Below are 26692 nucleotides of genomic sequence, written 5' to 3'. Positions count from 1 at the left end.
CCTTGTATCTACTGTTTACATCGAGCCTGCTTACCAACCTTCAAATTTAAGTCTTTTGAGGCCTGCACTTACTTCTTATCGCAAATAGCGGGCCAAAATTTGGTCTACGAGCCGGCGTCGTCTAAGAGAGCAGACGACAAGCAGAATCGTTTGAAAGAGCAGACGACAGTTCGAACGATCAGGCGGCCGTTTGAACTTGAAGACGCACTAAACGTAGTTCGCAGGTGGTCCGCACAACTTTACGGTTTCTGGCGTTCATGTTGGGGCAACACAAATAAATCTGATCACCACAAGTATCCGTGAATTCAACCCAAAGTGCTTCCCGAGCAAGCAGTCGTTGTCCGACGGCGTCTGCTTTTCCCCTTTTCACGGCACATATCCAGATTCTCGGACGAACCGAGCGCGTGAAAACTGACCTTCAAAGCTTTCTCGACACTTTTGGTACGGCCCCAGTCGCGGCGTTTTGGCGAGAAGACAGGTTTTTGTCTGGTTCCTTTCAAAACAACGCAGGAATACACGTCCGGCATGGGGACTTCTGCCCACAGCCCCAGACCGGAAGTGCGACCGACGGGCCACCACCGCGCCGTGACGTCACAGAGATGAGTTCGTGTATAGGGATCGCGCGGGCCCACTTCTGAAACGCGTCAGGGTTTTTCAGTGCTCAAGGAAAGGATAGCTTATCCCCACACGACTTGTCTCCTCCATCGCACCGCGGCACGAAACTGACGAAAAACAAGCGTTGCGTTTTCTTCTTTTTCGTGAAAGGCGTGGAATACCACCACGAGAAAGCCGAGTAAACACCTAAGCGACCGTCAGGAGCCACGGATAAGGTGTTCTAGAAGGGTCCAAGAAGGGTAAGTTGTTCTAGCACACCCTACCACGGAGCAACTCGACCGGCGCCCCCAAGTACAGCGCAAAATTTACCCCAGGTGGCATTAACGCGCAAAGGGCCACACCGCCCTACGGGAAAAGGCCGCGCTTTTTACATCTCTCCTCGTAGTACAGCCTAGTTTCGTCTCGGTTTTCATTTGCGGTAGCATTTGAGATTTCGTTGTTTGTTTGTTCGTTTTTCTATAGGAAAAACGCCAGAAAAGACGAGGACTCGTTCTCGAGAAGCAGTGTTCGTAATGATTGGGCGGTGACGGGGAAAGGAGAGAAACGAGAGGAAACAAGCCGGTCGCCCGGTAGAAGAGCCAGGTGGTCTCGTTTAAAGCGGCTTTCTCCTTTCAGAATACAGGGCATTCGAATCCTCCAGGCTTCTGAGGTCGTCCGAGAGACCGTTCGAGAAACCTTAGAAATACCCCATACGTTCTACCGTAAAACAAACAGACATGTACGAAACGAGTTTCTTCTATCTAGTTACTACTTTCGGTAACGAGTAACGTATTAGAGCGCAGCTCTTAGGGGCCCGTTCCCGGCTTGAGCGGCGTCGCCGTCGGCGTCGGCGTCGCCGTCGCCGTCGGCGTCGGCGTAACCGTAACCCTCGTAACCCTCGTGAGGGTTACGAGGGTTACGAGGGTTAATCTCATGAGGGTTACCCTCACGAGGATCACGAGGGCCACGAGGGTTACTTACCCTCGTAACCCTCACGAGGGTTACGAGGGTTAGTTACCCTCAAAAGGGTTACCTTCACGAGGGTTACCCTCACGAGGGCTACTTACCCTTGTAACCCTCACGAGGGTTAGTAACCCTCGTGAGGGTAACCCTCGTGAAGGTAACCCTTTTGAGGGTTACGAGGGTTAGTAACCCTCGTGAGGGTAACCTTCACGAGGGTTACCCTCACGAGGGTCACGAGGGTTATGAGAGTTACCCTCACGAGGGTTACTCACCCTCGTAACCCTCACGAGGGTCACGAGGGTTATGAGAGTTACCCTTACGAGGGTCACGAGAGTTACCCTCACGAGGGTCACGAGAGTTGCCCTCACAAGGGTTACTAGGGTTACCCTCACGAGGGTCACGATGGTTACCCAGGTCGTGACCCCCCCTGGGGTCAAGTGACCTGGGGATACCCCCCGAGGTCACGTGGCCCCCCGTTGACGTCATAGGCACTGATGACGTCGTCAGTGACGTCACTGATGACGTCACCGGCATCCGCATCGTCATCGTCATCATCACTGATGACGTCATTAGTGACGTCACTGATGACGTCACCGGCATCCGCATCGTCATCATCATCACTGATGGCGTCATCAGTGACGCTACTGATGACGTCATCGGTATCGTCACGTGGCCCCAGGTCACGTGACCCCCCGACGTCACGTGACGCCCCAAGGTCACGTGACTCCCACAAGGTCACGTGACCCCCAAGGTCACGTGACCCCCCCGCCCCCCGAGGTCACTTGACCCACCCCCCAGTACCCTTCCCTCCTCCTCCTCAAGAGCTGCGCTCTAATTCGGCGTTACAGGGAGTTGTAAACGGCTTTCATTTTTTTAGTTACTTTTTAAGGCCACGTAACGAGTAACGGTATTTCGTTACTTCTGAGGAGGAACGTGCACAACACCGCCTTTTTTTTATTCAAACCTGAGTATGTGTCTATAGCGAGAACGGTAGGTAGGCAACCCGAAAAACAACTCAATAGTATGACAGTACAGCAAGGTATATTGCTGAACACGTCAGTCGAACAGTTCGACTGACGTGTCCAGCGATAAACGTCGCTGTACTCAACTCTACAGCTGGGAATGTCCTTCACCCAGCGAACACAGTGAGGTTCGTTGGTTGAACCTTCTAGAACCGAGTAGGGACCGAATGTAAGCCCGGAGGTCGCCAACGCGGGAAGGCACGCAATCCACTACCCGCTGTACTCAATGAAGGCGCAGTTCCCGAAGGTTCACCAGCTCATCCTGAAGCACAACACTGCCGTTCCTTCGAGCGCGTCGGTAGGAAGGCTCTTCAGCGTCGCCGGAGATGGATTCTCAAGGAAGCGGGGAAACACAACTGATGAGAACTTCGAGAAACAGCTACTGGTTAAGTGCAACGACTACCAAAAAGAAAACAATAGACCATGAAACAAAAACAGTGGTATATTTGGTTGTCAAAGTGGCGTGAAAGGTAATTTGCTAGTTTTGAGGTAAAGTCACGCGTTCCTTTTGAAAATCGGTAGCGAGTAACGGATTTAGCTATTTTTTGAGCGAGTAATGAGTAGGGGTATTTAGTTACATTTTTTGTTGGTAACGTGTACATGTCTGAAAACAGCCAACAACTAAGGAAGCTAACACAGCGTCTGAAAAAGAAAGATTAGACAGGGCGAAACCTGATAGCGGAAACGGTGCATTCGCGATATGCGCCTATTAATAAGGACCCTACAAAGTTCGTCTCCAACTAAAAGGTGGCTGCCCTATTCAGTGCTTCGGTAGAACGCCTTTTAGCCCTCGGGAGAAATATGGCATACTGTCAGACAAGGCCTATCTAGGTCAATTGCTTACTCGAGATAATACAGCATTTTGGTACGCACACCAGCAGGAAAATGACGGAATTTTTATTGGCCAAAGGGTATTTCGTTTACGCATCAAAACTTCAGGCCAATCTTGCTACCATAAAAACAAAATTATACATAACAAGTAATTTCTGAAACAACCAGCTTTTTACGGTAGTTCGTCGTCTTAATAGAAACCACCGTAGAATTAAAAGTGCACTTATGTAATTTCTACGCTACTCTATTTACTTTAGATACAGATAAACGGTAACTTCATTTAACTACGTTTCCCAAGTATGTGCAAATGTGTGCACAGCTGAAACATCACAGGCGGGAAAGTCAAGGGACCAATACGAAGACGTGGTAAACACACGGATCTGTTACACCTTCGGGCACCTTACGCGCAAAAGTAAGGATACTTGGCAATTTTCCGAAAGGGCACTAGCAGTCGCCGAAAAAATGAGAACGGCAGCTCGCACTAGAGGCAGCACGCATGAAGGAGGACCACCCTCATGTTCTCGCCCTGCCAGTCACTATGCAAAAATACACACCATTGTACCACACGCATATATAAAAGCAGAAAAAAAAAAATTACCGCATCTCCACGTGGTGAATGATGTTGACTGGGGCGAAGCTCGGGTGGTGCTGATGATACTGATTTTGGTCATAGGTAGTGCTGATGGTGCGGTTTTCATTCATGTCAGTAGGAGAACATGTGATTTTCTTTTTTTTAAGAAGACAGATAGGATGGCAACTCAGAACCCCCTCTTTTTTTTTTCTCCTTTCTCTTGATACTGATTTTGGTCATAGGTAGTGCTAGTGCCACTAAATAAGCTACGCTTCAGAGTAACGACACTTCGCCATATTGTGTCTTAAAATCATGGTTGCCAGTTATCTGAAGCTTTATCTGAAATCACAGGAAACGCTTCTCCGCCCTCTACAAATGTTTAAACAGTTCGCGACAGAGCAAAGCAATCTTAGATGACCTTCCTAACACCAAATCTAATGCTGAGGAAGCCTCCCTTATGAATCAGGACGATCGGCAGTTGTGTCTGCTCTGCATACGAGCCAAAATGGCGGCGCCCACAACAATGTCGGGGAACGGAGTGCCGATACTCTAAGCGCAGCTCATTTAGTGGCTCTAGGTAGTGCTGATGGTGCCGTTAAAGTGTAGTGCCGTTTTCATTCATGTCAGTAGGAGAATGTGTGGTTTTCTTCTTTTTCTTAGAAGACAGATGGGATGGCATCTCAGAGCCCCCTATATTTTTTTTTCTTATTTTTTTTTTATTTTTTTTTTTTACTCTCACTGCTGAACTCACGAGCAGGAGCTCGTGAGCTCCTGCTCGTGAGCTCACGAGCAGGGGCACGCCGGACGTTTTTTTCATATTTTTTTTTTGCTCTCGCTGCTGAACTCACGAGCAGGAGCTCGTGAGCTCCAGCTCGTGAGCTCACGAGCAGGGGCACGCCGGACGGCGGACGGACATACGGACATGGCTAGACCCTAAGGAGCTTCACCCTAAAACACACTGCAGTCTCTGATCTTGAACAGAAACTAACTTTATTAGATAAATCAGAGGGAAATGCGCATTGTACAAAACGCACACTTGGGCGTGAAATGAAGAATGAAAGTTTAGTGAACACGCGAGCACGCACACACATATCAACAAACACGCCTTGCACAGTCCCGCTGATATAATAACCGCGCGAGCGCGCGAACACACACACACACGAATACACACTCGCGACGAGGAGCAAAAGGCGAAGCTTTCTGAGCCACTCCTTTTCAATGTTTCGTGGATGTCTGGGTCTTCTGTTTGGTCCACAGCTTTATCTGCAAATCAAAACGAAATAAAAGCGGAAGTTATCTTTGGCACACTTAACATCTTCGTCACAGAGTTGGTGCAACGATTCGCACGGAAGCCAGCAATCTATAAAGGATGACGACACGCGACAAAGTGTAATCTTCGATAATGAAGGATAAACAAGCTAGATCACGTCATCAAATGATAGCTTTCCTGCTTGCTCGTGTGTATTGCCTTAGCTACGCGAACTATTACTCGTAAAATTTGTGTGTTACAAGAAAACAAAAAGAGAAAAAAAGGCGAACAGTGCACACATGTCGTAATACACATTTTTTTTTCTTTTTTTTTTAAAGTTAAAAACGTGCATAAGGATCAAAAGAGACAAATCAATAAATCTCCAGAACCGCAAAACTGTTTCTACGTTTCAGTTGTTTAGTTGGGAGCGACTATGGCGACGACCATAGGCCATGCCAAACAAAGCGAACACGCTTTGTTTGGCATTCATAAACTAAATGCCTTTGGCAAACATCCGAACAAAAGAGGGAGTCGGTGGGTTCACCCAGCATCCCGCAGAACACAGTAAAAAAAAAAAGAAATCCTGGAGACTACGGACGAAAAAGGGGACGACACAACACCGTCCTACATTTGAAAACAGCACAAGTGCAGCTTTCACAAGTTAAAAAAAAGAAGCTTTTAAGCTTAAACGAAAACCATATTATGTAGTGCGGATATACACCAAAAGTAGGCACACGTGGCATATGTTCCCGAAGTTTGACTGTCATTGATAGTGTACCTGGCAGAGTTATGCTGTAACACATAAAACACAATAAGCAAAATTATTTACAAAAAAGTGATTACAGAATTGTGGCACGAACAAGAAAGAAAAACAAAGTATTTGACGCAAGCGTCGTTTTGTTTCCTTTCTTTAACATTTTTTAACCATTTTTGAAGTCACGGAGACAACTCATATTGGCGGAAGGCTGCCATGCTTCGAGAGATTCCGTTGCTACGCTTTCCCTCTGAAGATAAAGTGGTGAAACGAACTTGTCCGAGAAAGGCTCCCACCTGACATTGCTCGCTGCAGAACGTCTGTGTCCGGCAGCAGCTGCAGACGTACTTCACGCGCGGATCGCCGCAGTTGATGCAAGCCAGTCCACTCTGGGCCCAAGGTAACTCGGCGGCTGGGACATCCTGCGTCGCAATGAGAACACTTGACCATCGGCCGTTGAACCCCGATGGGCGAAACGTGCGATTCGCTTATGGCGCCGCACCACACGTTTTAAGTGGGAGTTTGTAACCGGGTTCCCGATTACAAAAGAATAAGACAAAGTTTTTGAGGATTATTGTTTCATTTTTTTATTTTGGTTCACCGCAGAAACAAAAGATTCACGCTAACATTGGATGCTCTTATTTCGGCGATGGGTCTCGTGACAAAGAATGTAACCAGCAGCACAACTGACGTCTCCAGCGTTGCATTTCTTAGATGATGTATTAGAATTCGTCCTAATTTATGCCGGATACCAATTGAAAAAAAAAATCTTCAATCCCGAATATTTTTTATTGCCCAAACAACCGGTGAAAATCTACTCTTAATTTACGCCCTCGCACTGCCCTGCTAATTCAATTACACTTTCATGAATGTTTTGCGAAAGAAGCCGTACGAGATGGCCACAATGAAAACAAAATGACAAGAAGCGACTAGGTAAAATGCCACTCATGAGTGTCAAATATGGACCTAACCCAGCCCGTTCTATAAATATTGCTTGGACCAGTCGCTCGTCAGGTGCTTGATCGATGTGGCGCTCAATATAAAGGAGCCAAGGATAAAACAACAAGGGACAATTTTAATCAATTTATTCCAATCCCTAATCCTGGACACCGACAACCCAAATGAATATACACATATCGTTCATTGATACAGTCTATATATGATGGGGAAAACAGTTTAAAAAAACGCGGACCACTCAAGAAAACAAACATGACAGGACAATGCCGTACTATCAACTGTCCTGTCATGTTTGTTCTTTTTCGTAGTCAGCGCTTTCTGGGCTGTTTTCCCCATCAGGTATAACGTGAACCAAAAGGCCGAGTTTACCACCTTATTATATGGTGTATACACTAAAGAAACCAGAAAATAAGCTTTAATTAGGGAGCTTAAAAATGCTTTAACAGGACATACGAAGAAAGCGGGACGTCCGAGGCTTATCACTGCGGTAAACAGCCACCAAAGAATTTGTAATTAAGGCTCCGTTCAAATCGGAACGCTTCGATCGAGACCTGATTAGTGAAACAAAACGCCATCCCATCGCGAAGGGGTCGAATGAAATATACAAAAGGAAAAACGTGATTCTTATATAGCAGTCATCGCTTTGTAGCTTTATCTATTGAAGTGAGATAATCCTTCGAGTCTGCATACGTTCATTTAAATCACGAAACGCATCTGGTTTCGTGGTACTTTTTATCGCACGCTGCATAGGATACTCCTGAAAATGATCTGCTTGGGATTCCCCGTCTTTCCATTCTTGCTTTCGTTATTCTGCATGAAAACAAAATATAAAATAAAACATAAAATGTCGCAATTATACCGCTTAATTCGTCTTCCAGCTAAAGAGGACGAATGGTTATTGAAATGACTCATAAAGCGTACACATTCTCCATCTTGGCCATTTCTTAACCATTAGTCCGCCATTCCAAGCTTTATCGGCGGTTCACAAGTTCACCGAGTGTGTTCAATTCGAGGCACTTACCATGGACTCTTTCTGAAGTAGAAGATTGAGGTGCTCCCAGGCTGTGGGACGACCCTTGGCTTGATCCAGCAACGATCCCAGTGACTTCTGGTACATCTGCTGTTGACTAGGAGGAAGACCCTGCTTCATCTTTTCTAGAAGGCTTGCCGAGCTCGCCGATGCTTCTGCCTGGGCAACGGACGATGCCTCTTTGTTGAGCCTGAGCTGCTGGTACAAGCTATACGCCATCGCCTGGTTGTATATGTTCGTCGCAGCGATGTTCGCCCGGTTCAACGCGTACGCGGTCGAGCTCTGGCCAGACGCAGCGCCGGATGGGCCCATAGAGAGGCCAAAGTCTTCTGAATGTCTTGAGACCGCAGAGGCAACCTCTCTTGACCCTTCACTAATAGATAAAGATGATTCGCGCGACCGGCGCTGACTTGGCTTTGCCGACGTGTCCCCAGATGATTGCCGCTGTGGTGCGCCGCCCTGGTGCTGCGTCTTCATAGCAGGAGTCAACGTAGCGGCTGACTGGTACTCTGGTAAAGAAGGGGACGGGTACTCCCGTAGGTTGTCTCTTCGCAGCTGATGTGATAAGCTCGACGGCTGTTCAGCTGGGGAAATGGCTCCGCTCGAACCGTTCCACCAAGTTGCCATCGACGCTGAAGACGGTGTCAACGCCGACGTATTTAATCGTGGTGAGGTGCTGACAGCGGTGCTGCTGGGGTGTTGTGGCGCGGGTGCCTTCGGCAACAGAAGGCGTTGCGTGCGATGACCCTGAAGTGTCGCACTAGGTACGCAAAAGGCAGACTTGGCCGGGGCGGCTACCACAGGGGCTGCCGGTTGCTTGACTTCGCGCTGCGAAAATGCAGGCGGCGTGGAGGAATGTGACCGTTCGTAGGGTAACGGGAGGCGCCTCGATGACTCGTGCTCGGGAATGCCGATCCTGAGTCTAGGTGCGGCAATCAACGGCGGTTGCACAGCAAGCTTCTTTTGAAGAGGCGGGTCAGAATCGGATGGGCCGCCTGCAGAGAGACTCGTGGCCGTGGCCGCCTGGGTCACTATGCTGGGAACATCCGTCATGCCAGGACTGTTGCTGGGTTCGGATGTGGCGCCATCGCTTCCGAAGTCTCTCACGACAGAACAGATTTCAGGGTACTTGTGCTCCAACTGTTTCAGTGCATCCTCTTTAGCCGTCCTCAGACTGCTTATGCAGGCGAGCTCCTTTTCTTTGTAGGTCGCGAGGATGGTCAAATGGTGGATTTGCTTCTTCAGCTCCATTATTTTACTCTCCAAAGTCGACATGCCGAGCTTGTTTTCGGGGAAGCTCATCGGAGGCACCGACGCGACTGTCGAGCCTTTCGGAAGTTGAATACCAGATGACTGCTGCTTTGCAGCCAGTCGAGCCGATAGAAGTGACTTGGCTTCGGTCACGATATCGGAGTCGCGGGACCGTTTTCCTGTGTCCTTTGGCGAGTCGGACGCTCTATAAAGACTTCGCACGTCGAGAATGACTGGCATTGGGCTCTCCGTTTCCGGCTCCTTGGGCTTGCGGTTTGGGTCCAGTAGCAAGCGCTGCAGAATGGAGTCCGAACCCGTGTCTTCTTTTGACCCTTCTGGGCGAGCTGTGCTCTGACTGCCGTTGTTGCTGGGGTGGTTGGCATCCGCGACGGGACCCTTGGCCTCGAGCCTTGGACTGCCGACGTCACTCTCCGATGCACCACTTTTGGAGGAGTAATTGATCGGAGAATCGTTCGTTTCAATGGGAGAGGGAGCAGACGCCATCTGGGGGTGCACTTTTCCGACGGGTATATCAGCTCGAGGACGGAATGTTGAATCTGAAGAAGAAAAAACACACACAAACAAAATTGAACAATTTAAAATAAAGCGAGATTTAAAAATAGGCTTAATAACTTAATTTTACGTAGCTAGCACAGCACGATAACCATGTTTAAACATTACAATTAAGTTAGGGAAACAACTTTGCTAACTTCGCATCGTGACGACACTAACTAAAAGCCGCTGATAATAGAACATTACGTGAAAATTAGCATGATACATGGTACAAGTTGCAACAGGAAGTAGACGGAGGCCAAGACCGGCTTGCTATAAACATTAAAGCAATGTGAAGAAAAAAAAAAAAGAAAGCCTGAAAATCCAGGGACGCATAAGCGTTTGAAACTCGACTTCACGTGCCACTTCGCTCGTGCGCTAGCTTTGGAAGTGTTATCATTTACACAGTCTTAGCTAAGGCGCTGTTTCTAGCAAGCCTGCCCAGTTTTAAGCGCAAGGGGTAATCAGCGAGATCAACCAAATCGGAAAATTTAAACCTCATTACGTCAACACTTAACCCCTTGGCTACGAATACACCTATGAATAAATTACCTAAGCATCAGTGAGAATGCAGGGAATGTAGGTCTGCGCGCCGCACGTGCTGGGGTCTGCATCAGCAAGTGTTCTAAAGCAAAAGCCTAAAATCAGAATGGCAACTTGCAAGCACGTTCGTCAATGCCGTATTTCGGTTATTTACTTCGCACCTTTTATACGGGGAAGGCGAGCATGTGCGGCGCGTACACCTACATTCCGAGCATTCTCCTTAATGCTTCGGTAATTTAGCAATAGGTATATTAAGAGTGTCAGTCGTGCCCTTTATTACCCTTACAACTGTGCAACACAGTGAAGAACTATACTGAATGGTCACATTAGATTGTCAAGAGGTAATAGTGAGAGCGACAAACAATATCTGGAGGCCAAACGAATGTTTCCTCAAATTTATGGGCAACTTGCCCATTATACACTAATTTTGTAGTATGCTTTATGAAGAAAAAAAATAGTATTTAATGGGTTAATAACGCACCTTTCACAGATAGATCAAGTGGTTCCTCCGAGCCACCCTGGGCACCAGAAACGCCTTGTCCGTGACTAGTGGGAGCAGGAGCCGCAGGTTCGTCTTTCACCCGAACCGGACCGTGCGGCTCGTCGTCCGTTGCGGTCTTGGGACGCGACGAGGCACCAAAGTCCTTGGCGTCCTCGCCGCTGACGTTCGCCACTGTTGCCGGTAATGTGCTGGGAAGAAAGAGAAGGCCGCGTAAAATCGAGCTGATCAATCTGAACCGCTCATTAAAAAAAATAGTGTACGAGTCTTTATCACTATCTTGCAAGCGTCAAAATGCTCGTAAAATAATGCCCGCAAGTGACGGGGTTCGACGGATAGTCGAAATGCACCATATAGCACGCATCTATTTTAACCTGCCTGCTCACTATGCTATTCGAATGAGGCCTATCTTGTTTTTCCTGTGCCCGCCGATTTAGCTAACTTTAAAATATAAATGTGCGTGTCCACGTGTTTCTCAAAGGTGTGATGTGCCTATTAAATAGTCGAGATTTCAAAGAAGAAACCGCACATTTCGCACATTCAGAGATCGGGCTTTATACATGCTTGAACGTTCTTTTCCTAGGCGTTTCTCTTTACTGCTACATTGGCTAAGGTGGATTCAGCATGGCCGTACGATTGATATTGTTCCATAAAAAGGTTTTCCACTCAGATTCTTGGCTCTGAGTTTTGAATTCACAAAAGGATATAAAGAGTGGAAAGAATCTCGCATACCTGGACGAACCACAAGAAGACTAATGAACAATTAATGCCAAACCCATCACTACGTAAAGCAATCAATATGAAGCTGCTACTTTCTAATAGTCAACGATTCGTAACCAAACAGTGTCCAGGGCTGAAACAAATTTGCTACTCTCTACTTTAAAGAACAAGGCATAACAACACCTGTTTGGGATTTTAAATTTTAACACTGCTACTTAAGCTTCAGCATGGAACAGAGCTCAAAAATGTGCAACCCTCTAAACTTCTACGAATAATTTTTTTCTCTTGTTCACGTTTCAAGCATTTCCATCCAAGACACTAATAAATAATCCTTTGCCGAGTTACAAAGTAGGACACACTAAGTTTTAAGAAGTAACAGGTTTGTGGCAATAATTTGGGAATTGCTGTTAACATTGTGAAAATAGAGAGTTTGAATTTGGCCTTGTACCTTTAAATACTTATCACACATTGTTTTCCTCCGCTTTGTTTACTGCCTTGTTTTTGTTCTGTAATTAGGAATTATTCCAATTTCCAGCACCACATGCGAAGTAGCCTAAGTCATGATAAAGAGATAGATGAATGAACCCAAATTAAATATATTGAAAAGTGCCTAAAATTTCCAATGTTAAGTCGAATGCCGACATATACGGCCCTTTGGAATGGTGATTATAGACCAGTGTCTGCTCGATTACAGGCCCGCCGTCATGTTTGTTTATGCTGACGCCGTGACACAGTAGAGGGGCTCCGCTTTTCGCAGGACTCCGTTTTTTTTTGTTTTTTTTCGAAACCTTCGGACATACCGTGGTCCAAGAACCTCAAAAATGCATAGTCCCGAAGGTCCACCAACACCACCGATGGCGAGAGCGTCGTAAAAAGCAAAAATCTTGTTTTATGCGCAGTCCCTCTCTTCGCAAGAGCCTCCGTCTGAGATTATTATTTCTCATTTTTATCTCTGGGGCTAGGATTCCGGACACAGGTCTATATGTCGACCAGCAATCCTTCCCTTTATGCCAGTTTCGAGAAAGCGCACGAGACATAATGCCTGCAACTTACCCTTCCAGAGGTAGAAGGTTGCGAAACGCCATTCAAGAAGAACTTACGGCAATAAGACGAGGAATTGTATGATTATTTCATTTGATGCCAGTTTAAATAAGAGGGAATAATCGAGGCGGCGTGGAAAACTACTCGGAAATTAATGTTTAGACAACCTATACATGCGCTTGCGATACAAAACCCACCTTTAAAACAGTCGCAACGATGCGCCAGAAATAGCAACGCACGACATATAGAAGCAAACATACTCTTACCTGTCGCTCTGTACCCTCGGGAAAGCGGCACTGCCACCTGCGTCACCCTGCGACGCCGTCTCAATTGAATCCGCTCTCGCCGCCGAGTGACAAATGACACCCGTGTTCCCGGCGGCTTCTTCAGATTCACACAGGACTCGCAGCACCGACAACTCCTTCTTCGCAGACTCCTGCGGCTCTCTGGGCACTGTAGCGGGAGTCTCCCGCTTGGTTACTTCATCCATGGGGCCGAGCGACTTGGCAGCACCGCACCACTGCTCGCGAGATTCAAGAGCACGGGCACTGTCACTATGGCACGTGGTGGGCGACGCGGGAAGCTGCTCGATGTCCTCAGAGTCACAAATTACGAGGCGGTCTTCCTCCAGGTCACTAACGTCCAGGTCGGGAAACATGTCTGTCCTTTCTGGGGATATCGCAGACTCGTGTTCCCGCGGATGAGTGAGTTGACACGGACTCGACGCAACACTCGCCTTCAGGCAGCTGAGTTTCGGCGGCTCTGGCGATTGGACGCTACGAACCTGAGCGGCGGAAGTAGCTGAGCTCGAAACGTTTGAGGATTCGAGCTGGGGTGCCGGCGACGTAGAGTCGCTGCACTTGCTAAGCGTGGATCCTAGCTCCTGGGACAGCTTAGCGCTGCACACTTCCATCGATGATTCCGTGTTCGAACTGAAAAGTTCCGGACTCAGAACAGCAGACTCTCGGCCATGCTTAGCGTCCCGAGGCTCGTCGTCATTCTTTGTCTCATCCCTGCAGGCGGCCTCTTCGAAAGATTTCACGTTACACGTCCTTCGCCACTGGCTGCGTGTGAGCATTCGCTTCTCGGGAACGGGAGTAGAACACTTTCGCCGCTTCCTGGTTATCCTAGGTGGAATTTCGGGCCCGTGATCGGATGACGACCCGTGATCTGAGCTACCACAGCGACGCTTTTTCATTGCAATATCTTGCATTTCCACCAAAGGCTGTTCAAAAAGTGTGCTTAAATTGAGCCCCGCTTCGTCACTCACAAAGTCCTGGTAACGGTAACCGTTGCTCTCGCAGAACGTTCGAAAGAGATGTCTCAGGTTTTCGGTGGAGATTTTTTCACCCAGTAGTCCACTTGAGCCTTTCACTGTCTTTTCTATGAGCTCACAAAGAACTTCGCCAACGACTGCGTCAACATCTTCCCCCGCCTTTCGATCCGCTGAACCATTCAACTGTTCCTTCGCTGATGCAAACTTCCTCGAAGGTGAGCTCATGGACCCTCCGGGTCGGTCCCGTTTTCGAAATTTCTTGCAGTCGACGCTTACAATTTTGCCCTCCTGAATCTCAGTGAAAACGCTTATGAGGTTGGCCGGCTTCACAATCTTCCCCCGTGTTTCAACAGTAGCAGTGGGAGTCGCTTCATCCCCCTCCCCATCATCGCTCATTACGTTCCCGTCGGGGATTCCACTGTCCTCCTTAGAGTCACTGGCACTCAGCTCGTGCTGGCAAACAACAGGCTGGGATAGTAGCTGAGCGTCAGATGCTTCCCTGTCATTTTTAAAGCCAGATTCCCTGCTATTGCCGGGGCTATTGCAAGGTGTCAGTACCGTACAGGGCGCCCATTCCAGGGCCTCCGTGTCGTCGGATTCCACGTCACTGTCTTTCCGGGCAGCTTCCTCGGGCACCGATTCAGTCTTGATGGTTGGCTGCTTGGGCTCTGGCGCATCCTCCTCAGGTACCAGTAGGGTATTCCTTTCCCCAGGGCCGGTTCCGGAGCCCGCGCACTTCAGACTGGACCCAGCCTTGTTGTGAGACACAGAAGCCACCGGAGTCGATGCCAGTTCCGTGTCGACATCGGGTCGAGCGGCGGTGCGCAGTTGGTCGTCTCCCAAAGTTTCGTCGTTTCGCCGAGCAACGTTACAACTATCGTCCTCCTCGCGGCGTGACCTCGTGTCGCGATAAAACGGGGCGCTCGGAGTGGCCACCTTATCGATATCAGGGCAAGCGTCATCCTTATCCTCGATCACTAAGCGCGCGCTCGCGGAATTCGCGAGGCTATCGCTGGTTTCCTCCGAGATACCAGGCGGCCGCAAGGTATCCGGAACCATAGTCTTTGGGCGTTCACCACTGGCCTCGAGATCCACTGCTTTACAAGTAGAGCTCGAGTAAGCCGCCTCATCCTTTACGCTTGAGTTTAGAGGCGCTCGATTATGGTCGGAGGCAGGATCACCAGCCGACAGACTAGTTTCTTTGGGACTATCGACGACACCCATGGCGGCGAACTCCGAAAGTATTTCGGTTTGGGGAAGCGGGGAATTGGCTTTCGGCGCCTGACAAGCCCCGAGGACGGAGTACGGACTAGATAAACCCGACACTCTTTGCGTGTTCAGCTCGGGCTCATACGTGAAGCCGTAAATACTCGGCGCGGGCAGCACAAACTCCGATTTTTTCAATATTACGCTACCACCGGAGTGCTGTTGCGGCACCACAGAAGGTCGCCCTTCGACAGCGCTCGAACAATTTACGCTTCCGTTTGCGCTTGAAATAACACCTTTCACTTCAGCAGGTATCTTGCGACAGCGCGAACTATGTTGGATCACTACATCGTCTTTCGAATCGGCTAAGTGCTGCACAGAGTCTGTGACACAGTCTCGCACTAATTCGAAATATTCGAAATCGGCCGCTTGAAGCTTCTGGGGAGTTGAAAATTGCTCCTGCGCTTCTTTCGGACGCTCAATTGCAGCAGTTCTCTTATTTATGCCGGGTTCTTCGGCAGCCAAGGAAATATGCACCTCTTTGCCTCTCTTTGGATCAGTCTCGATAAGAAACTTAATTATGTCTGCCAGCTCCTCGCTTTTGTCTGGCTCCGCGTTCGCTGTTGCCTGTTGTGTCAGCACTGAAACAGCCTGGAGTGTGGTCGCCTCTTTTACGTTTGACATCTCTTTGGAGTGCTTGACTTCGGGCGGGTCGCAGTGCGCCTTGACTTGACTCTTAACGGGGCCATCACCTTCTCTTTTGATCTCCGTGCTTAATTCCAAGCGGGCCTTCAAATCAGTGCCGAGGCCGTTGGCAACCCTTTTGTCACGCAGCGTGAAACTTCCCTTCGAGCAGGATGCGCCAAGTAACTCTGCGATGCCGTCGTCCGAAAGCCGCGACAACAGGACGGAGCAAGGTTTGACCTCTCCGTACCGACGTCGACTTCTCTTGGTCTTTGGGGAACAAGGGAGGACAGCACGGGAACACGTGCTGGGAGAATCGCTGAGAGGTGGGACACTCCGATCAGGTGCTCGTGTTGTGCTGAACAGTTCAGTGACACTTTGCTTCCTGAAGGTCCGATTGTATCTCATGCTGTTCCCAGGTTGAAGGGTTCATTTTGTCCGTGGGGTAGTGCGGAGTGCGCGCTCTTCAGGCAACACCGTAGCCAGGGGTCCTGAATGAAACAAAGGTACGCGAATGGTCAGTGAAAGTGCACTTATAACAAAGGCGTGGAATATGAACGAGACGCGGCACAATCACAAACATTGCGAAGGTGAAGGGATGTATACGAAACATTTTTGAAAGATTTCCCGCGATGTTCGAAACATCTCTTTTGGTGGGTAGGGCACGTCAAACCAGGTGGATATGCACGTGGTGAAATATGTACTGCAATAGCTTGGACATAGTCAATACGGTTTATAAAGCAAGGTACCTGCGCGATTGCTTCCACCTAGAACATTAGAAAATAAATCTTAAACATCGAGAAAAGAGTTCTGGCGAATAACAGAGACATCGATAAAAACGCTTCCCCCTAAAGTGGCATATACATTGCAGAACTCCGTACAGCGCTTCTCGTAGTCAAACGAGTATGGATGTTTTCTCTAAAACCACAGGTACCTCGTCATGCGTATGGTTTGTTCGTAAATCGCAGTAATTTTATTTTCCATGTTTAAGTGAACACATTAAGAAACAGAGACGACAGTCATTTTTTTTTTAACGGACCCGTGATTCTCGGGTAAGTACTGTAGTTCGAAATAACCTCCTGCGAATAACATAAAGCAAATTCCCTCCATTTAATCACGGCTGTCTACCGCAAAATGAATGACGCAAAAACAAAGAGCCAAATGTTGATCGGAAAAAGAACAGCGATGCAGTTTACAAGCGCCCGGCATTATGCCGACGGAGTAATACTGACAATCTGGCTGTTCTATTGTCAATATGACAATAACCATCTTCTAATAGTAGGGCTAGAGTCAGCTTAACCTACTTCTTCGTTGTACTTGTGCGAAGAAATAGAGTAAGTTGGGACGCTGAGAGAAAGTTTTTTCTTCAACAATTCTTTTCAACAAGATAGTGCAGGGAGTTGAGGCAGCAGCCTAAGAAATTCTACATAGGGTTCGGCTGACGGCATATAAAAGCCGATGTCGTCCAACGATGTCTTTAGCATAAGCCAAAAGAAAACACATGCCAGTGCTGTGACGTGATATGCATAACTAAGCATAAGTAAACGCGATGAAAATATTCAGTATTGATTACATTAGAAAATAGCGGGACTTGTTCACAAAACGCAGGAGCCCTCCAGACCCTCATTTTTCCCGTCCTGAATTTCTGAACAACCGCCTTAATAACTCCGAAGCAAAGCGCTGCCCTACGGAACCCCACTTTGCGGGCTCCAATCCCGGCCGACGTGCCCGCAATCCGACGGAGGCTTAGGGCGGAAAAGACGCCGTGTAACCGTGATTTCGGCTGCACGTTAAAAGATCCCCAGGTTGTCGAGATTAATCCCCAGTCCTCCGCTGGAGCCTACCAGATGTCCTTCGTTGGTTTGGAACGTAAAACCCCAAAGGTTTAGTTTGAGTTGCTTGATTATGAACAACAGCCAACCTGGTTAATGTTACTTTCGCAGCCCTGAGATAAAGATAAGTATAACGAACTACAAAGGAGCATGGCTTTGTTAATGCTTCAACGTAAAATTAAACCGAAGAATGTGGCAGCAAAGGCGGCCTAATTAACTTACTAATCTTTGCCAGTACTACGTCGCAACTTCGAAAATACGTTATTTTTGCACAATGTTTCTCGTCGTCCGGTTAAAATCCATAGGCAAGGAGAACATTTCGAATTCAATAACGGAACCGATTATTGCTGACATATGCAATAACCGGAATGATATCGCTTAACAAGGTTCACTTACTTTATTGACCGTCACCTTGGAGGCCGGTTCTCACATGCAGCGAAGCACTCATGCAGCGCTATTCACCTGCCGTCAGCTACTTATCGTCTGCCATAAGCAACAGTTTTGACGGTGCGACAGAAAGCTGGTGAACGCCCTTGTGAGCACGGGCTTACTGCGAAGTCAGCGCTGTGCTTATAGCGCTCCGCTGTATGTGGGAACGGGCCTTTAACCTCACTTTAACTCCGCCTTGCACCCATATTGCTCAGTTTAAGCTAGTGTGCGAACCCTTCAAAAAGTTCGGTATAGAGACCTTTCCAAACCATGCAAAACAAAACCGAAAATAATGAACCAGACATAAACACCGCACACGTTGAAAAATCGCTTATACATATCAAGACAAATTCTAGACTAGGCAAACTTAAGTGAAATTATAACTAAGCTTACCTTTATAACGAATTTTCGTCTCTATCCAATAAAGTTATATAGTGGCTCTGATCTCCACAAAGACCTTGATGAGAAATTTGTCCAAACGTAACTGTGGCGGTATTACTCTGACAGTTATACATACTGACAAATACACAGCGCAAAAGAACAAAAAGGGAAGAGACACACCGGATAGAACAGAGCGCTGACTCGCAGCTAGATATTTCAATAGAAGAATATTTTGGTCACCATAATTCGCACGTGTACGGTAGGCATTGTAAGTCGCTAAACCGAAACGAGAATCGTCGATGCACAACTGTCTGACAGCACAGGTGTTTCCATAAGATTGAATTTATCATTAGCTTTAACAAATACTCTCATGAATTGAGGGAAAATAACACTAAAAGGCATGTAGAGAAACAAAGGAAGCTTGTGCTTGTGCATCGTCTATTTTACGTTTCCTCTGTCAATGCGCCCTTCCTATTACAGGGATGCTAGCCTCGTCATTTAAACTACAAGTTAATAGTTTCCAGAAACCATTAACTCAACAACATCTCAATCATATATAAGTTTCAAACATCGACTTGTAATCAGTTAGAAAGGGACATATCGGCTACAACCGCATTGTTTTAACGATAAGATTTTTTGTAACACGCACCACTCACGGGACACTAAACGCTTCCGCATGGACACGATGCGGACTGATAACATAAAAAATAAATTATTAAAACATCGTTTGACTTTCGGATTCCGAAACCTCTGCCTCTTTATTGTGAACCGTAATAAAATTCTGTATGAAGCCCAACCCCTTCAGTAAATGAACCTCATCATTATTATAACGCGCCCGCTAACAATTGCGAACGTGAACTTCAAGAAATTAAAACCAATTGACGTATCTGTCTTCAGCTTTGAAGAAAGGACCATTCCTGTCGCGCTGAATCGCTCGTGAGTATCGGGGACAGTAAAGAATCTAGGATGGAGTTTGCTCGTACCGTACGAAAAAATAGGGGAAGGCCAGTCGGAAAGTAGGGGCATGCAAATGACTCTCTCGGCTAAACGTAGGTTAGCTGTGAATGGGGAACATGCTGTGTGTCCTCTCGCTTTCTCTTGTGCTGTCCGTCTTGGGTCTTCACTACGTTTTAAATAAACACTCGGACTCACGGGGCCGATCAGCGTAGGTACAGAGTTGCCATCCTACGAAAGACTCAGCAGCGTGCAGATAATTCTGCGTCAATTCATGCATTCCGTGGAGACAGTAGATATTCCTTCGTGACGCTGGTACGCGTCACTTTTCGCCAATAGTCGTGAACACGTCAGACCGACGTCTCCGCGCTTCGTAGACTGCTAGAACAACGTAATAAATACAGTAACTCCCCACTTACACGTCTGTGGAACCAATATACCGCTCTCATCAGCCAGTATGGCTTAGGGTACCTTCATGTGCGCTTTGCTTGGGGTGATGACATCTGGCCATTTTGTTTCGAACGCTTATTTTTATTTGTTGTTCTGAAGCGCGTGAAACAGCGTGTCCCTGCACGCGCTCGTGGCGCTGACTGAGCTACGGCGACTTTTTGTTTCCTCCGATTTCTTTGTATTTTCCATGTGACCGCGTGCTGTCGGTATCGGGTACTACAAACGATGGCATCACCCTAAACCACCGTGCCCTAAACAGAAATACATCGAGGCACTCTAGTCTGGCTACGCCACCGCTGCCGCAATGCACTGAGAAACATATGGTATTTTTGCCCTTGCGACAACCTCGCAGCAACCCTGCGCGTGCAGAGCACAAAACGGCACGAGGTGTCTCATAGACCGACACCTGCAGGCTAGGAACATTAATGGCGGCGTCAGGCATGATACTTGATAAAAAATCTACGCACTTTCCGTTCGGTTTAAGCACATCTATACACAGAGCAACGAGGAACCCTAGAGGGGTTGCAGTTTGACTGGCGGTACACAAAGAAAACAATGGAATCATCGACTGCTGCGTTAAAAACAGTATCCTGGGTAAGAGGACGGGAATTTTCGGTAATTTACAAGCTCAAATCTCATTTGAACAACGCAGTTCAAGCGACATGCCGGCTTGCGCAAATGTACCGACAGCGCCCCTTGAGGAGCGCATCGAAATGGACTTTGCTCGGCTACCTCGAGATGGCGCCACGACACTACAGCTCGCCGTGGAGCGATGCTCCTCGCTGGGAGAACGTGCGCATCTGATAGCGCACAGTCGCACCGGAATCAGCAGTAAATGCGATGCACTCAATGTCACTCAAACACAAAAATCTCGACAACATAAAAAAACAAAACAAAACTCAAGTGATTGTTGGCTAGCAAATTAAAACACCAGTACCCTTAGTCATGTCATTTTTTTTTTTCGCAAAAGATTGTCGTTTTTTTTTCTAATTGTGAACTATTAGACGCACAAAGCCTACCTTAATGAAAACTGAAAGCAACACAAAGGGATATTTCTCAGCACGCTCTACATCTCTTCTATTAGACGGTTTGCGGTCAAATTATTATTTAAAAGCTTAGCGAATTAATGTGCGCCAATTATCCGCTGTCGCCCACCGTAATATATATATATATATGCCGAATATGGTCCCCGTACAGTGGGATATCCATATTACCGAGATATATATATATATATATATATATATATATATATATATATATATATCGTTAATATGGACGCCGTGAATATGAATATCCCGCTATACGGAGACCATATTCGGGGAAAACCAGGGCAAATGCATGCCTTTTTGTCTCGTCTAACGGACAACTCACATTATGGACGACTTTTGAGGGGAGCGGAGGTGTCCATATTAAGGATACGTCACAGCCTCGCAATGAGCAATACTGCCTTGGTTTGACACTCGTAACATGCACCAGCTTTTTCTTAAGAATAGACCTATTGATATATACTACCCAAGCATCAAGGAGAATGCAGGGACTGGGGTTCCCCGCACCACACGCGCACGCCTTCCCCGTATAAAAGATTCGAAGTAAATAACCAAAATAAAGCCTCGACGAACGCGCCTGCAGGATGCCATTTGTTTTAGGTATTTGCTTTAGAAACGTTACCACTGCTCAGGACAGATAGTTGTGCGCGTGGAACACCAATCCCTGCATTCTCCTTGATGCCTGGGTAATATAGCAATAGGTCTATTGGGAAAAGTTAGCTGAAATGCCCTGCAGACTCGCTGCTAGCTTAAAAAAAAATGCGCAGGGTGCGGCCAGTTTTGTGCATATCATTATGGGTCTTTAGCCGATTAGATCGGGGCATCAGCCGCTAGGACCGCCCAAGAACGAATCCCAAACAAAGCAAGTAGGCACAACACACCTGCGTGTCTTAAACAGTCCGTGACTAGAGAGAGGAAGAGGCAGGAATTACGCATCACTTACTTCTCTAGTGCTCACTGCGTTCACCAGGTGCTTTGCGTGCTGTTTCTGAGGCGCTACGGCATTTGCGAAAAGGGGAAGAGCGCGCGAGCACGGCTTCGATTGGCGCTCAAGCGCCCGCTCCCATGCTTCAACTGGACATATATCCACAGAAGTTTGTCCCGCTTTCCATTCATTTCCTAAACGTTTTGGGGGCGGGGGGCTGCTTCTAAACAGACTATAGGCCTATGAAAGGGCTCACCTTTTGATGGGATCATACATTTTAACGTAGATAACAGATAGAACAAAGCATGCACAGCTGGTGTTACGCAAAATATACTACGAGAAAAGAAAGTATAGTGTGCGATAGAAATCTATCTAAAAAAGGCACGGTCGCGTGTCAATGTGGAACATACAAGAAACTATGATCCGCGTCATTGTGGAAAAAAAGAGAGAGGTACGCAAGATAGCTTGAACAGCCCCCCCCCCCCCCCCCCCCCCCAAATACAAACTAAAAAAATTCAAATGCGCAAGAAAAATAAGCAATTTACTCAAAGGTGTTAGAGCAGTAATTGATTACTAAAATATTCATGTAATACTGAGTTTCACACGTACCGCAGTTACCCAATCACAAAGCACGTTCATGTGTCCGTCATATTTTATTCCGAAACCCGTTTCGTGTAAATCGCATCCTCGTAAAAAAAAAGAAAATAAAACGAACAAACAGAACAACCTGTCAAGATAAAACAAAAGACTGCAGCCTGCATAGGCGGTGAAATTAAAATCCCATGGGACCGGGAATCCACTTTAGAACACGCAGATAAATGACAACTTCTATTTGAACGAGGCGTAATTTCATTATTTTTCCGACAAGTAATCGTACGGGCTTCCTATCACTATTAACCGTAACAAGAGCACGCTAAAGTTAAAATGAGAATAGCGCCAACTTCTTAGATGTTCTCAATAATATAACGCAGTACGAGACTCTAAAGAATTAATCCGCCAAATGACCCCTTTTTTCTTTTTTTTTTTTTTTAACGATCAAGATTTGCACATTATGGCTTACCTGAGCGAACGAAATAAAATGTTATACTAAGTCAAATAATTTTGACAAGAATATTGCGGCCACTTTTCCGCGTAGAACCCGAACAGTCAGACTTCTGCCTACGGAAGAATGAACGTTTGCTCGAGATGAGGCATGGATAACATTCGAGGGAGGTAATTCCGTCTGCTCCGAGACAATGCGCGGGATGTTCCACATGCCCCACCACCCAGGGGCTCGAAAGTTGGACACCCGGCGAGAAAGTCGGCAAGAACACAGACCGCCGCGACTGCGCGAGCACCGTGCTTGACCTTGGAGCTGACCAATCGCGGCGCTCGGCGCGATCTCGTCGACTTTCCGAACGAGTGTCCAACTTGCGCACCCAAACTCAAATACCATTCTCGGGCAGAGACATTTTTTTTTACGCTTCTGCGTTCAACAAAAGCAATGCGATTACATTAATTGCGAATGCACGTGTTCTTGGGAGCAGCTGGCGCGCAGGCCTCGTCATACGATGCGAAACTTATTCGCGTAAATCTGACAGAGATCATATTTGAAAGATTAAAAGGGCTAAAAAGGTTACCGGCATTTTGTGACATAGCGCACAGGAAGCTCTTGCAGGCGCTCGGGGATGGCCGGCTATTCGAAGAATGGCGAATCTGTTACTGCGGCTCAGTACGAACGAAGGATGGGAGAAAAAAAAAAAAAGCGATATCAATCGACTACGTCACGTCGCACGCAGCCAATTCACGGATGCTTTTTATCAACCGTAAGATAACACGGTCGGGTTATGCGCGATAGTATCAGTGAAGAGGCACTTCACACACGAGCAATTGAAGGTGGCCTTGGATAGCGATGGAGAAGGACATGATGTGACTCAACTATAAACCGTGCCCTTTCTTTCGAACGGGTGTCGGGCGCGGAATGTAATTCCTAAACTTTGCACCCAAAAAAAAAAAGAAAAAATGCAGCGTGCTTTGTTACGGTATTAGACCGATCTCACCAGGAGTTGCGCGACGCCACCGCTGCCGCGGTGCATTCTGGTACCTGTAGTTCTCCTCAGTTTTCCGGCCGCGTCAATGCGTATTCTACGGCCGGCGTTTGGAAAATTTCGGGTTAGCACGAGACTTTTAGCCCGGTGTTTACTCATGGTTTTCAATTGGTGGCTTCACCTGTTGTATTCCACGGAGCTATATGAACAGCACCAGGCAAATAGGCCTCGGATATTATGTCTTCCCGAAAGAAAGAAGCATGGCAAAGAAAGCTAAACACAACCGGACAGGGCAGCAGGAAAAGGAGCGTTTTACCATTTGTTTCGCTGCTGGCTTCATAATTTATATCCACCCTATTGCACGTCAGCTAAAATAAGTAAGATTCCAGGACACGAGACATAGAGCGGACCAAGGTGTTCCGTGCGCTGGAATCTCTGAGCATTCGTTGCGTAGCGGTCTATCCGTCGGACTGTCTCAAATAAGACCTCCGCACTGCTTTGCGGAGGCCATTTTTAATACACTTTTCGCTCGATGTATTTTGGTGGTTATAACTATTATTGCGACAATATGTTTCAAGCACAGCTGTGCTTCAAAAGATCACGACAATAACTAAAAAAGAGCAGCGATTCCCGATATGCATCGCTTGAAATAAAACAACTTTTTTGGAATCAGTCTTCACTTTTTTATATATATAAACGTGAAAACACCACAGATTTCAATTTAAAAGTGCAACACTTACCGCCAAAAATGTAGCAAACGAACCTCATTCATTTTGCTGTCGCCTATTAGGCTGGTGTTACTGATCCATTTTTGCATTAACAACAATCGAGATCGCAGAAATAAGCTTTGCCTCATCGGGCGACTGTTAGCGTTTCGAGCTTGCGCCAACAAAATAAAACCGATCAGAAACTGTGCACGAAAAATCATCCCTATCTTAAGCTTTCAGGTATCTGGCATAGTGGCCTCTTTTTGACAGATGCCAATTGTTAGGGCGCGTCAGGCATGGCCCTTTCTGTAGATCACTCCTTCTTTCTGTGCAGGCTTCTCCCGCAGTTAATCTGTACCCTGTTGCTCAGGCTGTCAACCAGAATGAAACAACTTTCAAACAACAACCGAGCCGATGGTCCCTCGAATTTTCTTGTTCTTTGCCATTGCGTCATTGTTTCCAAGTTAATTGAGGCGTCCAACCAGCCGGAATGCTGGAGTAGTGGTGTCGTTGTTTTTTTTCCCGCGGCCGCAGTGCGACCACCGCGTGAATGGCAGTGGGCTCACGCGTTCACGAACACCACGAAGCAGACGACAAAGCGATTCTAAAGCGATAAGACGGCTGAAACTGCTTTTCTGCGGATGCTCACAAACTAAGGCATCACAAACGACAGAATGTCATGAAGTGCAGACATGCAGGAGAATCAAGCTGATACCGGGGCGTCTCAAACGATAATCTACGATGATGTACGCGCAGCCCTATGAAGCCGGGAAGCCGGAAAGGGATGACTACAAGTAGCATGGCGGCAGCACCACTTCCGGGATGCGCGCGCCTGCGCAGTTCGCTCGGCGACATCGGTCTATTAGAGGACAACGTAGCTGCCTTCTTTTTGGCTGAGCGCTAAAAGCCCAGCATTACGCGTTATGCGACATTCTTCGCGAAACAATTGATAGTGCCCATTCTTGCGCAACAGGGCTGATCAGTATCGCGATACAAATGTATCGCGATACTATTTAGAGATACTTTTGACTATCTGTATCTCTGTATCGAAATACATTTAAAAATGTATTTGTATCTCAGTGGTTGAATACACTTGCTATGTATCAGTTGTAACGCGATACTCGGCCGGGCAAAGGTATCTCGTTGCATTCGGGGGGCGGGGGGGTTGGCAGCGTTTTGAAGACGTCACCAAAATATCGATGAGATAAAAAAAGCCCAAACAAAAACCCTATATTTTTTTTAGAATGTCAACCTCGCCTTTGCCGTCCGCTTTATTTTACAGTGGGCAGCGGTTTATTGTCCTGACGGCAATCGTTGGGTTTCCTTCGTAGAAGAGGATGCTGTGAGACGTCCAGGGTTCACTCCTTTTGTGAAGCGATCGTCCTCTCGAGTCCTCTGTGGGGTTCACTGGGGAACATCATGGTTTCTTATCCGTACCAGGAAAAGCAACTATGGAGGAAGAGGAGTTCGACACGAAGAGAAAGAGGAGGTATCGCCTCATTATTTTCAAAATAGAAAATGATGACGCGATACTCGCCATATGTTCTTACCCTTTCTTCAAAGTGCGAGGGACATCCAGCGAAGTGGCAAACACTTTCGACTTTGAGAACTTGCTAGTACGCGCCGCCGACAGTCACGGGCCAGACCCAAAGGAGCGACGAGGCGTCTTCATCAACGATGAATCACGGGTTCGACGACCTTGAAGATGGCGACTCTTCGGTTTCGGCACAGTCTGAACAGACTCGCGTGAGAGGTGAGGTCTTCTGCTATCTTAATGATTCCAGAAAAAATGTCTCCATGCTCCGAAAATCAGCAGCCATGAAGGCGGTATTCATTCGTTTTAATACGAACTTATGCTCCTCTGCAGCGGTGGAGAGACTTTTCTCGTTCGCGAGTCTTGTACTAAAAGCGAACCGTCGCAGCCTTGACGACAAACTGCTTGAGAAGCTTCTCCTACTCAAGCGCCATTAATTTCATTTTTCCCTGTTTGCGAGAACTTTTCATGAATCAAGAGAGATGTTTTTCTCGCTCGAAAATTCAGGTTTGTTCGTTTCTTGCGTTTTATGGGTCATTGCGTAGCTTATAGTGCATTCTTAAATATTTTTTTACAGAACATGACACCATTCGAGGAATAAAAGTATTTCAGTATCTGTATTTCATTATCTGTATTCTCGGATACATTTTTCCTCTTTTTGCAG

General features: G+C 47.2%; 1 protein-coding gene across 2 annotated transcripts in view; it reads right to left on the bottom strand.

Moving 5' to 3' along the window:
- Nucleotides 1-4952: 4952 nt before the first annotated feature.
- The window catches only part of LOC8028807, a 343871-nt gene continuing 322131 nt past the window's right edge, over nt 4953-26692 (bottom strand). The window contains exons 1-6 of one of the 2 annotated variants that reach the window (XM_040215398.3): nt 23380-23581; nt 12844-16234; nt 10799-11007; nt 7963-9779; nt 6281-6406; nt 4953-5244 (exon numbers count right to left, since the gene is read on the bottom strand). In XM_040215398.3, coding sequence (XP_040071332.1) covers nt 5197-5244; nt 6281-6406; nt 7963-9779; nt 10799-11007; nt 12844-16151 — 5508 coding nt within the window. In that variant the 5' untranslated portion in view covers nt 16152-16234; nt 23380-23581 and the 3' untranslated portion in view covers nt 4953-5196. Of the gene's footprint in view, nt 5245-6280; nt 6407-7962; nt 9780-10798; nt 11008-12843; nt 16235-23379; nt 23582-26692 lie in introns of those variants that run through there. The other variant, XM_042290621.1, reaches the window with a different exon arrangement.

This window comes from Ixodes scapularis, unplaced genomic scaffold (assembly GCF_016920785.2).
Source record: "Ixodes scapularis isolate PalLabHiFi unplaced genomic scaffold, ASM1692078v2 PGA_scaffold1__304_contigs__length_218370807, whole genome shotgun sequence".
NCBI classification, from domain to species: domain Eukaryota; kingdom Metazoa; phylum Arthropoda; class Arachnida; order Ixodida; family Ixodidae; genus Ixodes; species Ixodes scapularis.
The sequence above is the reverse complement of the archived record's forward strand: the minus strand, read 5'-3'. Positions and strand labels throughout refer to the sequence as shown.